The 17,690-nt window shown below is 40.0% G+C and overlaps 1 protein-coding gene across 8 annotated transcripts in view; it reads right to left on the reverse strand.

Moving 5' to 3' along the window:
* The window catches only part of celsr3 (cadherin, EGF LAG seven-pass G-type receptor 3), a 251,061-nt gene that overhangs the window by 79,213 nt on the left and 154,158 nt on the right, over window positions 1–17,690 (reverse strand). For 6 of the 8 annotated variants that reach the window (XR_015759367.1, XM_087994121.1, XM_087994118.1 and 3 more), the window contains exons 16-19: window positions 13,275–13,376; window positions 6,091–6,105; window positions 5,875–5,969; window positions 2,219–2,428 (exon numbers count right to left, since the gene is read on the reverse strand). Coding sequence is in view for 7 of the 8 variants with exons in the window: in XM_087994121.1 (XP_087850247.1) it covers window positions 2,219–2,428; window positions 5,875–5,969; window positions 6,091–6,105; window positions 13,275–13,376 (422 nt within the window). In the remaining variant the exon portion in view is untranslated. The remainder of the gene's footprint in view (window positions 1–2,218; window positions 2,429–5,874; window positions 5,970–6,090; window positions 6,106–13,274; window positions 13,377–17,690) is intronic. The other 2 variants (XM_087994120.1, XM_087994117.1) reach the window with 1 other exon arrangement.

The raw sequence follows: 17,690 nt of genomic DNA on the forward strand, positions 1-17,690 counted from the left end.
GCCCTGATAATTAGATTTGAAAATATTTTTCATAGAGTCGGTGGAGTATAAGGTGATAGCAGCATGGTGAGGCAACAAGGCATTTGCATCTTAGTGAAAAACAGGAAACCTCATTGCTGAAGGAGATACAAGGATTGCAAAACAGGAAGAAATAAGGATGAGGATGAAGTCAACATCAACTCAGAGTCAGAAAGAGAGGGAATGACAGATTGGATCAAGTGAGAGAAAACAAAAAAAAAGACTGTAGATGGCATACTGTGAAAAATCTTGCTCCACTATCTGTTGTAGTAAAACTCTGCAGCACAACGTGCTAAATTTGGGAGTAACATACATTCTATAAATTTAAGAGTATAAAAATTTCATTTAATTTGTTTTCCTTACTTTGGTCCTGTAGATCTGTAAAAAGAATGAGGTATTAATTCAAATGTAGAGCCTCCTGCGTCTTTGACTCATTATTAAAAACTTATCTACACAAATGTAATCCAAATTAAGTATATTTAATTTATCTCACAGGGTTCCAGATGAATGCTTTATGACAAATTTGATTCTATAGATTAATGAAGCACTACAAACTAAGCATGCTTGTTTCAAACTAATAATTAAAATTGCAATCATTTGAAAAACAAACCTTCAGTATTTTATAAAACTTAAATAATCCAACCCATGCAGTGATATTGTTAATATCACCTCTATTTATGACCTTTAAGGATGAATTTCTCTGTAAACAAAGCTTTGTTTTAATAAGTTGCATGTGAAAAATATTTCTTGACGTTTTATAATTCCAAATCAATCATTCTGAAATGTAACAAGACCAAAATGGTCTGCGAACAGATTTGATCAATTCAACAATTCATGGACAGCTATTGTGCTATTTTGCTTCTCTGTATGACATTCTTCCCGTGTCATGCAGCTAAGCTCAATTAGGCCAGGCGGCGAGGTTTCTCCATAACACTGAAGGGATAAAGACTACAGTCTTATATATTGGTACAGATTTAATATACTAGCATACAATAATGTTACTGGCAGAAATCAATGCAAGACAGTCTTTTGTATGCAAAATATTGAAGGCTGTCAGCTGACTGGAAATATACATTCTTGTTATATACTTTGTATTTTTGAGGGCTAAAAACATATTTCCACTACAAGCAAAATCGACGCTTATCTCTGCCGTTTCTATTTATGATTAGATTATGTACAGTGTGGAAACAGGCCCTTCGGCCCAACATGTCCACACCAACCCTCCAAAGAGCAACCCACCCAGACCCATTCCCCTACATTTACCCCTTCACCTAACACTACAGGCAATTTGGCGTGGCCAATTCACCTAACCTGCACATTTTTGGACTGTGGGAGGAAACTCATGCACACACGGGGAAAATGTGCAAACTCCACACAGACAGTTGCCTGAGGTGGGAATTGAACCCGGGTCTCTGGCGCTGTGAGGCAGCAGTGCTAACCACTGTGCCACCCAACAGAATCAAGAGAAAGCCCAATTCATTATGAAAATATTTTTATAAACTCTTTCCAACAAGCTGGACTTCTGTCTCGTTTATGATTGACACCTTTGCCTCTTACAGCAAAGTCTGCTTTTAGATTCTTTTTCTGCCTCTTTGGAACAACAGAGTCACACAGATTCTTCATGCTGTATACATAAAAGTGACACTTTGGCCAAAAAGGAAAATCCAGAAAATGTCACTCCATACTCCTATTGAATGTTATTTATCAGGAGGTAAAGAGAGGAGAAGAATTTGCGACAACTCCACTGTCAAGGTAATCACGTATTCTTATGGCAATTTTCATTTTTGTTGGAATATATTTTCTCACCAATTATGTTCACTGAATCTATAAACATTCTCAGCCTGGGTTTAATTCTTTGGGTTATCAGCATGAACAACATCAACACTGCTCCTGATTGAGCTAATTTTGGCTTTTGTCCCTAAACTTGAGCTCTATTTTTCCTTCTCACCACCTCGTCTTCACTTCAATGAGCAAAATATTATTGGCAACCGCATTATGCTGCCAGATCTGTACCATACCAGATGGTAGTAAACTGTTCCTCTTTCATGTTATGCACATAATATGGGAACTGACTCTGAGCCACGGAAAAGTTGTGTAGCACCAGATGAGAGGAAATAGTTTACTTTTACAAGGTATTTAGTATACCTGTACAAGAAATGGTACTGAGGCATTGCTTATTAAGAATCTCATGGTTTTTTACCTCTGTATAGTGTACATCCTGTGTTGCTGTAAGATTGAAACCACGTTGTCTACACTCAAATTCGAGCATCTTCAAGAGAAGGTGATATGTAATGTGGATGTCATTTCCAAAGTACTGGTCCATCTCCTCAGTGACTGTACGCATATGCCGGGCAAGTTTCTTTGCTTCAATGGTATTTAGTTCAGTTTCATTCCTCTCCAGCCTTTCCAGCTTTCAACAGAGACAAAGAGAAATTATATCACAGAAGTCATACTGGTGTGTGTAAAATGATACAAAATAGGTGGTTGATTACTGAAGATGGAGTTAAAACACCAAGCTCATTATTATTTAAACTTATCTTTCCTCATTGGTAATTCTTGCCAGGTCTTTTACAGTTACATGTGAATCAACAATATCTCATATAAAAGGTACAAATATATGTAAATTATCAGATACAACAAATATAAATCAAGTGTGAGCTAGATCTGATTCTGACTGGGAAGCGGTTATTGCTTACAAAAGTCAGGTACTAACTATAAGGATCTTAGAGACAAAGCCATTGCTGGGACGAGAGTCAATCATCAGAGGGTCAAAATTTTCCAAGTTCCTTCTCCAAACTGTTCTTTTTTTTGCCTTCCTAAATCTTACATGGAGACATATATTGTGGCACAACATGTAGAGCAAAGTATGCAGCAGGTTGATTACAGAGAGCTTTGCCCATCTGCCACTGTTTTTAGAACATTGAAAGGATTATGCAGTTTTAGGAAAAGCTGAATACGAAAGATTAAATCATATAGTCATAGAAGTTTACATAACAGAAAAAGGCCAAGTGGTCAATCATCTCTCTGTTGGCTTTGATTCAATGAATGAATCAAAACTTAATACAAACACCCTATCAGGTGTAACTTTGTTTCATAATGATAAGATAAATTCAAGTATCATCCTTCCCTCACATTTGGTAATCGTTCAAGACAGCAATTCCTAAATTTTATGATTTGAAACGTACAAGAGATAGAAAAGCTTTTAAAAATTGACCTCAGTTAGGAAGGCTTCCTGTTTCTTTCAACAAAGATTACTAAGTTTTAATATCAAACTACTACCTCCTCCTTGAGCTCTCTCAAACATATGCAAAGACTGATCAGGGATAGTCAGCATGGCTTTGTGCATGGGAAATCATGTCTCATGAACTGGATTGATGTTTTTTGAAGAAGTAATAAAGAGGATTGATGAGGGCAGAGTGGTAGACATGATCCATATGGACGTCAGTAAGGCGTTTGATGAAGTTCCTCATGGGACATTGGTTAGCAAGGTTAGAGCTCATGGAATACAGGGAGAACTAGCCACTTGGATACAGAACTGGCTCAAAGGTAGAAGGCAGAGGGTGGTGGTGGTGGAGGGTTACTTTTCAGACTGGATGCCTGTGACCAGTGGTGTGCCACAAGGATCGGTGCTGGGTTCATTGCTTTTCGTTATAGTTAGTAAGTTTGCATATGACACCAAAGTTGGAGGTGTAGTGGACAGTGAAGAAGGTTACCGCAGAGTACAAAGGGATCTTGTTCAGATGGGGGAAAGTGAGGACTGCAGATGCTGGAGATCAGAGCTGAAAAATGTATTGCTGGAAAAGTGCAGCAGGTCAGGCAGCATCAAAGGAGCAGGAGAATCGATGTTCCTGAATTGGGATTCCTGAAGAAGGGCTTTTGCCCGAAACGTCGATTCTCCTACTCCTTTGATGCTGCCTGACCTGCTGCGCTTTTCCAGCAACACATTTTTCGGCTCTTGTTCAGATGGACCAATGGGCTGAGAAGTAGCAGATGGAATTTCATTTATATAAATGTGAGGTGCTACAGTTTGGCAAAGTAAATCAGAGCAGGGCCTACGGAGTGTTGCTGAACAAAGAGACCTTGGAGTGCAGGTTCATTGTTGCTTGAAAGTGGAGTCGCAGGTAGATAGGATAGTGAAGAATGCTTTGGTATGCTTTCCTTTATTGGTCAGAGCATTAAATATGGGAGGTCATGTTTCAGGTGTACAGGGCATTGGTTAGGCCACTTTTGGAAAATTGTGTGCAATTCTCGTCTCCTTCCTTTTGGAAGGATGTTGTGAAACCTGAAAGGGTTCAGAAAAGATTTACAAGGATGCTGTCAGGGTTAGAGGATTTATGCTATAGGGAGAGGCTGAATAGGCTGAGGCTGTTTTTCCTGGAGCATCAGAGACTGAGGGGCGACCTTATAGAGGTTTATAAAATCATGAGGGGCATGGATAGGATAAAAGGACAAGGTCTTTTACCTGGGATAGGGAGTCCAGAACTAGATGTATAGGTTTAGGTTGAGAGGGGCAATATATAACAGGCACCTTAGGAGACAGTGGTGTGTGTATGGAATGAGCTGCCAGAGGAAGTGGTGGAGGCTGTACAATTACTATATTTAAAAGGCATCTGGATGGGTATATGAATAGGAAGGGTTTGGAGGGATATGGGCCAAGTGCTGGCAAATGGGACTAGATTAGTTTAGGATATCTGGTCAGCAGGGACGAGTTGGACCAAAGGGTCTGTTTCCATGTTGTACATCTCAATGACTGTATCTCAATGACTGTATAGGTCTTTAGTGATTTTTAGAATAATCACTAAACCATGGCAAAGTGCTGAGATTTATACCACAGGTAGGGAGCAGCGTGCAAAATAAATGGGGCAGTAGGCAAATTTTCTCCCAAAATTCACAAAACACTTCGATCATTGGAGTGATCATTCAAAGTGACTCCAACATGTGGAATAGTCAGAATATCTAGGAACTGCTCTTCCAATCACAGCCCACTTCTCCCCAGTGATGTGGAGGAAAGTAATTTTGTGAAAAGAAGGTTGGGTTAATGAAAGAAAACTCAAGCTTGTAACAAAGTTTAAAAAAAACTCATAATGCTGTTTTCTTTCCACTTGCCTGTACGCATCAAAAATTTGGACAAGTAAAGAGAAAACACGTCTTTGAAATGTGTATGCTAAGATATATACTAAAAGAAAATTCTGAACACAGGCCATAAGAGATGTTTGAAATTGCACTCATATTCTTCCCAAATTACATCAATAAGTCAATGTTTCAGCCATTTGATCAAAACTGATGAGCTCTAGAGCTCTCTTCAAAATGGAAAAATGGATAGTAACAGAAAGACGGGTAGTTGAACTCAGAGTAGTTGGATGATGGATGTCACAGAGCTGCTGTAGATGGACTACAGTGGATGTGAGAGGATGGAGTCATACAAATGAGGGATATATCCCATGCCAGATCTCCTGACAGGAACAGCTACAAGCAATAGCAGCTGATCCACAGCAGGCCAAATGATCTAACCAGCACCCATTAGTACCAACCATTCACAGATACTATTTAGCAACTTATTTGATTAACGGAATATTACAAATTTGGGAGCAACTCCCAAAGAACAATCTAGATCTGGCAAAGTGGATAACAAGTAGAGCAGCTCCTCGAAACATTCCTGCCAAATTCCACTCGAGTTAATCCAGTGAAACATTCTATCCTTAATATCTAATTAACTATGATAATATTTGCATTACAGCATGAATGTTTAATGCTATACTTGAAATTTTGCCCAGAAATTATTTTAAGTTAGTAATCTTTTGTTCAGGACAGATTAAAGTTTGAATACAGCGGTAAGGCTTTCAAAACAGTTCTTACAGTCTCGGCCAACTGCATGAATGGTGGCGATGTACAGTTAAAAAGATCTGGTTCCAACCAGCCATGTTCCTCCCCACAGTGTCGAATCACAGTACCTGAAATAGGTGGTCAGAATATAAGACATTAATCTGAAACAGCTTGACCTTTAATAGAAATAACTTACACATGAAGCCAAGCAAAGCATCACACAGTTCAGCAGTGAGCAGAACAACTTACCATTAGCCCGCACGCCTGCGAAGGGAGAAGAGGAAAATAAAATACAAGATTCAAGGTGACAAGAGAGTGTGAAAGAAAAGGAAACTACTCACCAAAACTGCGTGCTGAGAGAGGTTTAAAAGGAAATCAGCTTCAGCAAGTCCTTCAAATAACACTATCTGCTTTGTGGATTTTGTTTTGTTTAAACAACATGTGCGAAAATATTGAACTTTGTGTGTAAATGGGATACAATAACAATGGTTTAAATTGTCTCTACCCAAACAAAAGCACTTGCATGCCACAGAATCAAAAATGTTAAAACTGTGATTATGACTTCAAATACTGAGGCTCCCATTTTAAGATTGAAAGTATAGTGGACAGATATGTCAGGACATTGAAAACTGACACAAAGAGAAAGTCAACCAGGTGTGAAGACATTAAGGAGATAGTGAAATAGGATACAAGGTGAGTATATATGCATGTGTAGGAAAGTAGGCAAATAGAGCAAAGATGTTTCCAATCTTAATTTGAAACTAGTACTCACGGAAATTAAGCAGGCCAAAATATGGTATAAAATACTAATTTTTACACAAGTGATTAATTTATAAAAAGCTTTTACACAACGAAAGAGGAGTTCAAACTTCACATATTTTCACATTAATGCCTACGTGTTTGGCATTTTATTGGCTTCGACGCGATTGGGGAGGGTGATGGAGGGTAGCAGTTTGGATTGGTTCTCCTTCCATTGGGACATTTTATGAGCGGCAGGACCAGCAGGCGACCAATTACCATGAGCGGGCCTGTTTATTGGAACTGTCACCATATTGCTGATGGTGGACGACATCACCCCCACCCCAACCTTTCCAGCAACAGCGTGAAGGGGAGTTTCAAGAAGCAAAGGTGTGGCCATGGAAAGGAAAGCAGTGCTCAATGACACCAATAATTTTCTTGGAGGAATTTCCCCTCCAGTACCCAATTCTGGAATTCTTTCAAGATTTTTCTTGCCTACCTGCTGACGGCCTTTTGTCCCTGGCTGCCTAAGAAACAACCATTGTTCCTATGATTGGGTTGGCAGCTCATGGTGACAGGCCTCCATGTATATCAGAGTGGCAGTTCCAGCAACAATAATATGTGGCTGAAGTCACTTCCAGCCCTGAAACCGGGAATCTGCTGCCTCCAGAAAATCCTAAGCTTTTTGATCATGTATCATAGATATATATTCTGAAGCTTCACTGACCACAAAATAACAAAATTTAAATCAATATTAATTTGTTACCATCTCAAAGTGCAAGCACAAAGATCCATATCTTCCAAAAACTCTCAAAATCCAAAAAGGGGTAAATTAATCAGTAAGAAAGATGATAATCAAATGCAGAATGAGCTGGTTGGGTTTCATAGGCCAGATTGTCAGGGTTAGAGAATAGAAACTGTCTAGGCTATGGTTTAGACAAGTTTGGTCGAATTTTTCAAAATGGAATTGGGAACCTAATACCCAACTCAAGTCCAAGTTTAAACACCAAGTCTCAAGTACATAGAGTCATAGCATGGAAACAGACCCTTCGGTCCAACCCGTCCATGCCGACCAGATATCTCAACTCAATCTAGACCCACCTGCCAGCATCCGGCTCATATCCCTCCAAACCCTTCCTATTCATATACCCATCCAAATGCCTCTTAAATGTTGCAATTGTACCAGCCTCCACCACATCCTCTGGTAGCTCATTCCATACGCGTACCACCCTCTGCATGAAAAAGTTGCCCCTTAGGTCTCTTTTATATCTTTCCCCTCTCACCCTAAACCTATGCCCTCTAGTTCTGGACTACCCGACCCCAGGAAAAAGACTTTGTTTATTTATCCTATCCATGCCCCTCATAATTTTGTAAACCTCTATAAGGTCACCCCTCAGTCTCCGACGCTCCAGGGAAAACAGCCCCAGCCTGTTCAGCCTCTCCCTATAGCTCCCTTTCAAGTTTCACGACATCTTTTCGATAGGAAGGAGACCAGAATTGCAAGCAATATTCCAATAGTGGCCTAACCAATGTCCTGTACAGCCGCAACATAACCTCCCAACTCCTGTACTCAATACTCTGACCAAACGCCTTCTTCACTATCCTATCTACCTGCGACTCCACTTTCAATGAGCTATGAACCTGCACTCCAAGGTCTCTTTGTTCAGCAACACTTCCTAAGACCTTACCTTTAAGTGTATAAGTCCTGCTAAGATTTGCTTTCCCAAAATGCATTTATCTGAATTAAACTCCATCTGCCACTTCTCAGCCCATTGGCCCATCTGGTCCAGATCCTGTTGTAATCTGAGGTAATCCTCTTTGCTGTCCACTACACCTCCAATTTTGGTGTCATCTGCAAACTTACTAACTGTACCTCTTATGCTCGCATCCAAATCACTTATAAAAGCTAATGAAATACAAACACCTGAATTGGGCAGGAAGCAGGAGTTGCCTGCAGAACACAAGGGGCAAAGGAATATGGCAGACATGATTCAGCTGATTACTGACTTGCAAAAAAAGAAAATACAGTTAGAGGGCCAACAGTATAAAACAAGATGGTGCCCAAATAACAAAAACAGAGAAAACATGCTCAAACCAGTTCAAGGTCTCCAAGGGGCACACAACTTTCAAAATATTAATAAAACCTTTTCCTGTTCAAGCTGTGAAGTCAAACTATGTGCAAAGATGTGCAATAAAATGAAAACAGCAGTCCTGGTTGACTCAGCCCCTACGCAAGCTCCTTTGGCAGTTCAACTAATTGTTAAAATGGAGGAAGCTGGGAGACTGGGTTCCCTGCTCCCTACCCGTACTTTGAAAATTGGAATCTGTTTCAAAGATGTCAAGATCTAGAAATGCCCCAAGGAAATAGGATTTTTAAATCAGATCTACACAGAGCCCTGACCCTGCCTATTTTTGAAAATCTGGCCACTCGTCTTTGCTGGATTTATTGTTTGCAAAAATTGTGCACTTATTTTCTCCCTCAGAAGGTGAGCAATTTTTAAAATAAATGTAGATAAGCATCCTGATAAGAAACAGGAGCCTGTTCCACCAATTAATAAGATCATGGTTGGTCCAAGTGTGGCATTAACTCCACTTTCCTATTGTTTCTCATAACAGTTTGACTGTTTTTTATTAACCTACTTTTCTAATCAAACTATTCAAAGATGTTATTACATAAGTTTGGAAGAAGTGGGCCTCCTGATCTTGGGATAACCCCTAAAATGTATAAAACGGGTCTGAAGGATTTAATGTTCAATGTTAACTTGAACGTCAGCCATTCTGCAACTGTATCACACAGTCTGTGGGTGAAGAAGTGAACTCTGCATTAGCTTTCATAGACAGTAGATGTACCCTGAAAAACTCCTGAGAATGCGAGGAATTATGTCTGACTTGAACTATGAGTTTAGATATAAGGATACCTTACTGCCTTGGTGAGACCACACCAAGAGTAGTATGCATAGTTTTGGTCTCCCTATCTGAAAAGAATATACTTGTCATGGAGGGAGTACAGTGGAAGTTCATTAGGCTAATACCGGGGACTGGCAGGATTGTCTTAGGAGGTACAGTTAGTTCATCTGGGCCTACATTCACCTCAGTTTAGAAGGATGAGCGGGGATCTAACAGAAACATATAAGATTCTAACAGGGCTGGACAGGGTTGATGCAGGGTGGATGTCTTCCCTGGTTGGGGAATCTAGAACCAGGAGGTCACGGTCTCAGGATAGAGGGGAGGTCATTTTGAACTGAGATGAAGAAACATTTCTTCAGTCAGAGGGTAGTGAACCTGTGGAATCCGCTACTACAGAAGGCTGTGGAGACTAAGTCACTGAATATATTCATGAAAACAGGTGCATTTTTAGACTTAAAGCAGCATGGATATGGAGAGAAAGGAGGAACATGACATTGAGATACAGGACCATGATCCTATTGAATGTTGGGGCAGCCTCAAAGAGCAGAGTGACCTGCTCCTGATCCTAGTTTTGATGTTTCTACATAATGCAGCTGTACTTATTGCTGTCATACAGTAAGCCATCTTGTTATACAATAACAGCCTTTCTTCTGTAAAGATTTTCTGGTGGTCTATCTTCCACAGTTGATTAGTAGACAGGCCCTGGACAAAAAATTAGGCAAAAGAGGATTGGTGGCAGTAGACTCTCTCAAACACCTCATATGTTGAACTACATACTACAGAGATTGCAGATACAATGAGGTGCTGATTATGGCAATTGGAAATACCACACCTTAATTTACTTGTCAATTCAATTAGCTCACTCTTTGCCATGTCTCATGCAAACTTGAAAGGATTCCACTTTTGAATCTAAGAACCTAAGAACCTAAAAAGATTTGAACAACAGGCTGAACAAGCTGTTTTGTGTTGCTACTGTGTAGTAGTTAAATGAGTAGTATTTCCCATTAACACCATGCTGCAGTCAGTTCATAAAGGCATTCTGCCCATCACACAACTGAGGTTAGACAGTTGTGTGATGGTCAGGTATAAGTTTCAGCGCAAGTATATTGCCAGGTACGTAGGCCATACATTCTAAAGATAGCTTAATTGAATCAAACACTGTCCCTTAAAGTGTTCACAATAGGGAAAGTATAGGAAAGACTATATTTGATCAGCGCGCACTCGTTAAACCCAAAGCAAAATGGCTACTAATAGATATTATTACAAAATTGGGTGGCAGCTACCAACAATCCTGAATGTACTGCATTAGCAACCAATTTGTGAATCAGTCAAGCTCTTAACGTGGCTCATTTATGTTTTGTAGAAACAACACCAATTTGCATGCAGCAATCCATCCTCAGTAAAAGAGACATGTTCAAACTTTGTGGGTTTTTCTTATTACCTGGGGGTATTTTTTGGGGAGGGGGAAGGAAAGGGGGAGCTATAGTTCCTGTTTCTTTCTCCTTGGCAATGCTTGATCAATGACAGTCAACTTACCAAATTATCAGCAACTTACTGTTGTCACACACCTTGTTGGGATAAGTTGAAATGTGGCATTTTTGAATTTGTTCTGATTTTGCAAGATGGAGAGATTTGTCAACGCATCTCTTTTTTCAGCAATCTTTAAGTTTTTTTGATGAAAATCTATTTTTTCGAGGCAATGTTGAAAATCTTTCATTTTGATGTTTGGGTTTAATTCAACTATTCTTACCTCAATGGCTGTGGTTTGCTTTGGATTCTGACTAAAATACCTCTGACTCTTGAGAATGTAAATGCAGATAACGACAATGAGGCAGAGATAATTTTCAATGTTACCAGATATTTACTAACCTGTATAATCATATCAACATAACATCCTCCAACTTCACAACTGCCTCTGTTCATCTGCTCTGAAACCCTCATCCAAGCTTTTGTTCATTCTAGACTTGACAATTCCAACTGTTCTCCCATATTCTCCTCTGAAAATTTCAGATCACCCAAAATTCTCCTGCAAAGGTCTTGACTTGTGCCAAGTCAAGTTCCTCTGCGCTCAATGACTTACAACAGCTCCCGCTCAAGAATATCTAAATTTTAAAATTCTCATCCTTGTTCTCAAATTTTCTTATGGCCCTGTTCGTTCCCATCTCTGTCAACTCATCCAAACCCAGAACCTTCCAAGAACATTGCGTTTTTCTCTCTCTTATTTCTTCAGTTATGATGTGGATGTGCCGATGTTGAATTGGGTTGGACAAGATCAAAAACGTTGTATTTTTAAATAAGTCAGTTGGACTATAATTTGGTGTGACCTATTTCTTTAGTGTCCTTGATTTTAACTGCTTCACCATCATTGGCTGTACTTTCTGCTGCCAAGGCCCTAAATTCTGGATTTCCTTCCACAAACATCTCCATCTCACTTATCTTCTTTCAGGCACTATTAAAATCTGCATCTTTGTAAAAAGCTTTTTTAATTATCTGGTTTAACATCTCTTTACGTGGCTTTGCATTGTATTTTGTTTTATAATGCTTCTCTCTGGTGTGCCTTGGAATATTTTGTTACATTAAGAGTCCTATATATGATGTGCCCGTTATTAGGAAAGATAAACTCAGTTAAAATAAAAACAGAGATTGGGTCATGATTTGGAGGAGCCGATGTTGGACTGTGGTGGACAAAGTTAAACATCACACAACACTTGGTTATAGTTCAACAGGTTTATTTGGAATCACTAGCTTTCAAAGCGTTGCTTCTTCATCCACCTGTGAGTTTTAACATTGTTATAATGTAGTAAGCTAATTCAATTTAGGCAGAATTTAAGACTTGAAGTCTATCTTGAAGCATTCAATTCTTCTTTAAAAATGGGATGCACTCTGTTTTTTTTTTAGTCAGAACCTGTTGTAGTTTATGGGCGGCATGGTGGCACAGTGGTTAGCACTGCTGCCTCACAGCGCCAGAGACCCGGGTTCAATTCCCGCCTCAGGCGACTGACTGTGTGGAGTTTGCACGTTCTCCCCGTGTCTGCGTGGGTTTCCTCCGGGTGCTCCGGTTTCCTCCCACAGTCCAAAGATGTGCAGGTCAGGTGAACTGGCCATTCTAAATTGCCCGTAGTGTTAGGTAAGGGGTAAATGTAGGGGTATGGGTGGGTTGCGCTTCGGTGGGTCGGTGTGGACTTGTTGGGCCAAAGGGCCTGTTTCCACACTGTAATGTAATCTAATCAAGTAGTCAGAGACATTATCTATAGTTCATAGAATCATAGAATCACTACAGTGTGGAAACCGGCCATTCAGTCCCTCATGTCCATACCACCTCTCCAAAGAGCAGCCCACCCAGACTCAACACCCTACCCTATCCCTGTAACCCTGCATTTCCCATAAATCGACCTAACCTACGTATCTTTATACTGTGGAAGAAAGCTAGAGCGGCTGGAGGACACCCATGCAGACACGGGGAGGATGTGAAAGCTCAACACAGTCGCCGGGGCAGAATTGAACCTTTGTTCATGGCACTGTGAGGCAGCAGTGCTAACCACTGAGCCATCATGCTGCCCAGTTTTTTATAATTTTTCAAAAATTACTGCCCTTGGATTTACGTAAAATGAACTTTCCACTGTTGTCAACAAACTAAATGGAAGGACAAAATGACAAGTCCCAACAAGCATGTATTAACATTGCCAGAAAACAATTAGCTGAACAATGTGCGACTGAACCGACTATAGTGCAAATTTGAAAGTGTGAAGAAAAATTTTTTATGAGAATAACATAGAATAGTCACTCACCAAGGGAACCCTTTGGGCACAGTACAGCTGCTGGGAGTCCAAACTTTGTTCTGGGCCACCAAACACCAGCCTTGAGTGACTTGGGGCATCCATCATATATCACTAGGGAAAAAGGAGGCAAAAGATGTTAAATCAGCAAGTATTTTTATAAATAAAATTACCCTGTTATGTGCTGGAGTTAAAATCACTTCAAACAGCCCACAGTTATCCAGTAGAGCAGGAATAATTGAATTTGTGCAGAGCTTTTCTTGAATCAGGCATGTCAACTGGAATGATTATAAATGGGTGTCTTCAACAATAAGGTAATGAGGTATCAGATAATTAACAAAAATCCGTCCACAATATCCTTTGTTACACTCTACAATCCCCGTATTGCCACCAAGGCCTTCTAATGATTAGCAAAATAGCATTTTAATGGAATAAAATTGTACACATTAATAATTTTTTGGCAATGCAACGATCTGTCAGAACTCTTAAGCTTTAGTCTAACAATGGGAGTAGAATTTTTTTTCAATACTTCAGAGAATGACAAAGTTAGAATTTCACTGGAAATGCAGATTAAATGTATATACAGAGGTGTGAGGAGAGGCATGCACTTCTCATTTGCGCTATTAAGATCATGATGAAAAATATTCTCTTCTATCGGACAAAGTTTGGACTTTTCTTTTAAGACCATTAAATGCAGGAGCAGAAATAACATTCAACTCATCAAATCTGATCTGATAGTCCTCAACTCCACTTTTTTGCTTTGTCTCTTACTGATTCAGAATCTATCACAGCATTCAATATACGTAATGATCCAGCCTCAACAACCCTGTGTGATAAAGACTTGCAAAGATTCACTATCCTCACAGAAAAAAAAATTCCATACATATATCTTAAATATGTAACTCCTTACTCTGAGATTATGCCCTCTGGTCCTAGACTCTCCCACACCTCTCCATATCAATCCTATCAAGTCCCCTAAGGATCTTGCATGTTTTAACAAAGTTGTCCTCATTCTCCTAAATTCCAATGAGTACTGATTCAAACTACTCAACCTTGCCTCATAAGACGGTTTCTCTATACTAGGTATCAGCCTAGTGAACCTCCTTGGTACTGCCTCCAATGCTGAGGATCTAAAATCTGGATTTAGGCTGTTATCAGGAGCAACCACTTAATGCATGCTTTTACTAACTACAAAATGGTTTCTTAATGCAAGTAACATAAAGTAACATAATAAAATAGCTTTTTAGGCTGCAAATTAACACTATGTTTAAAATGGCTTTCCACCCTGCTAAAAGCTGCATTCCTGAGCTAACTAAATCAATGATTAGCAGACAATGCTCCCTTTACAGTATGGAATTAACCAAGCTAGACAGGACATTACTAACCATCCTAGTTAACCTTAGAGATGCAGGTGGATAACATGTACAAAACAATGTGGGTTCCCAGGAAATACCACTGGGTTAACCTGCTGTCCATAATATCATTTTATTAGACTTTATTGGATTTACTGTGTAATTAAGGCTGTACTATTTCTTAAGAACCATATAAAAATTGTCTTGTTTCAAGCAATGTCGCGCAGTTTCTCCAAGTAACACAGAATCTTTTAATCTCTGTGTTGCTGGACAACCTGTGCCCAGCCGATACTGATTAAAGTGTGAAATTTTGTTGAAGCAGACCGAACTCCTCGTGTTTATTTGACTGATTGTGGAACTGAGAGACCCCTCCGGGGGGAGGGGGCGGTCGTTGAGATCTTTAATGCCAGTATATCTTTTCTAGATAAAGGGGCCCAAAACTGTTCACGGTATTCCGCCTGCAGTCTGACTAGTGCCTAGCACAATTTTAGCAAAACAGTTCTGTAGCTGTGGTCAAGGACGTTCGATTCTCTGTTGGTCGGCAATTAAAACAAAAAGGAATTATCGGTATGGATTTCTTCGTTTTTACCACATTCAGTTATCCAAAACAAAAATTAGTTGGGTCACGTTTGCATCTTCCACTTGCTTTTCATATGTCTCAAACAGCAAATCTGTTAGCTACCTCTCACAAGCCACAATTCATGGTTTTATATATGTTTTTAGAGAAGGCAGTGGCATAGTGGAAATGCCATAGGGGTAGTAATCCAGAATCCAGGGCTAACGTTCTGGGGACATGCATTTGAATTCAACCATGGCAACTGATGAATAAAAAATATGGAATTAAAACTGTTAGTCTAGTGGTGATCATGTAACCACTATTGGTTGTTGTTCTAGTTCACATGTTCTTTGGGAAAGAAAATGCACCATACTTAGCCAGGCTGACCTGCATCTCACTCCAGACCAACAACAATGTGGTTGATTCTTACCTGCTTTCCAAAACAGCCTGGCAAATCACTCATTTGCCAGGCTATTAGATATACCCAATAAACTCTGGCCTAGCCAGCAACACCTAATCCCATGAATGAATTTTGAAACAAACACAAATTGCTGGAAAAACACAGCAGGTCTGGCAACATCTGTGGAGAGAAAGCAGAGTTAATGTTTTGCATCCAGAGACCATTCTTCAGAACCAACTGTAGCTGGGAAAAGGTTAGTGTAGATACTGAAGAAGGGATAAGAGGGATGGGGAAGAAATAACTGATACATGGAGATGGAGCCCAAACAGAGAGAACAACAGTTGGGTAGACAAAGGAATGGGTAAAACTCAGCCTGTGAGAATGAATAGCTGCTAAAGGGGATGGTTAGTAGCTGACAATGGATTGTTGGTTGCAGCAGCTCATGGGATGACAAGGCCTGGTATGTGGGGAATGCAGTAACAACATGGGAGAAGGTGCTCAAACCTTAAAAGACTCTATATTGAGTCCAGAAGGTTGCAGGGCTGCCATGTGGAAAATGAGCCATTCTTGCAGCTTGTGCCAAGTTTCATTGGAGCACTGCAATTTCTGCCACCACCAGACACACATTCCCCTCCCCTCCCTTGTCAGTCTTCCACAGGGACTGTTCCCTCAGACACCTTATTCCAATCTTCCTCCACTCCCAACATCTCCCTGCTCCACAGTCTGCACTTTGAAAAATCAGATCACAATATTGTGTTCCTCCTCCCAGCTTACATGTAGAAGTTTGAGGGGACCCGTCACAGCATCAATTGCCTAGGTATCATTTTTAGCAGACCTGTGCTGCATTTTCAAATGATGAATAATACAAAGATATGCTTACACGTTTGGTCTTGGGGCTTTTTGCATTACATGGCCTAACTTCCTGACCTCTACTGAGGAGTCCAAGGAGAACAGAGTTTTGGACTCTCGGTGTAGCCAACTCATGGCCGAAAACCATACTTCAAATATCCTCTAGTTATCTGTTACATTTCATGTGGGAAATAACAGATTGATTTGCACCACAGTTATTACTTACAGCTCTGCCAAAATATCCTTATGTTCATCCAAACAGGAAATGCGAAGGACATGGATAAAAGGATCAAAAAGACAAAGTCCATCAATAAAGAAGTCAGCCCAATTGATTACAAAGGCTGAAAAGGTCATCATTGACAGCAATAAACAGCTGGAGAGTTGGGTGGAACACCATATTGAATTATACTCTAGGAAGATTCATCCGAGTCAAGCTAATAAAATCGTGACCAAACAAATCTATATTTCTGAATTTGCTCAAGAGATACACATTGGGCAAGACACTGGAGCAAAGCTCTACAGTTCTTCAAACTGTGGCTTGAGATCTTATAGGCCATATGAGGGAATAGGTATCACAATTTATCATCTAATTAAATAGTAGCTTCTCAAAAACATGGTCTTCTGCAAAACTGCAATGAAACATCACCTGAGATTCAGATTTTGAGACTGAGAATTGAACCCATGATTTTCTGTCTCTGTGCTACTGCGGAGCCAAGATTGACATATCAGAATGAAAACTTTATGCGTCAAAGATTTGGAATTTGCTGCAGTGGAACAAACAGGTCGCTAGCATGACTGAGAGCCAAAGTCAGTCAATGAGTACAGGGATTAATGGTATTGGGAGCTGGTGATATGGTGATTGAAATGTTTGACGTGACAAGGAGATTTGAAAGGCTCCATCTAGCTACCCTAATTCCTGTATGGGGAAGTACGGAACATGGGAGCATGACCTTAACATTTGAGGTGATGAAAGGGAGCAGTGCTAACTGTAGTACAAATCTAAAGCTTCTTGTGCTAAAAAAAACTGCTTAGATTATGTCAATTGCAAATTCAAATGTTTGACTGATAGATTTTCATTAAGCATGAGTTATGGCAGGTGGATAGAGTTAGATAAAGATCAGCTATGATCTAACTGAATGGCAGGTCAGATTTAAGGTGCTGGAAGGCCTAATCTTGTTCCTGGATTTTCTGTTAGGGTTGAAAATGTGTTGTTGGAAAAGTGCAGCAGGTCAGGCAGCATCCAAGGAGCAGGAGAATCGACATTTCGGGCA

This window comes from Chiloscyllium plagiosum, unplaced genomic scaffold (genome assembly GCF_037043375.1).
Source record: "Chiloscyllium plagiosum isolate Xiang-an unplaced genomic scaffold, Cpla_swu_hap1 HiC_scaffold_14, whole genome shotgun sequence".
NCBI classification, from domain to species: Eukaryota; Metazoa; Chordata; class Chondrichthyes; order Orectolobiformes; family Hemiscylliidae; genus Chiloscyllium; species Chiloscyllium plagiosum.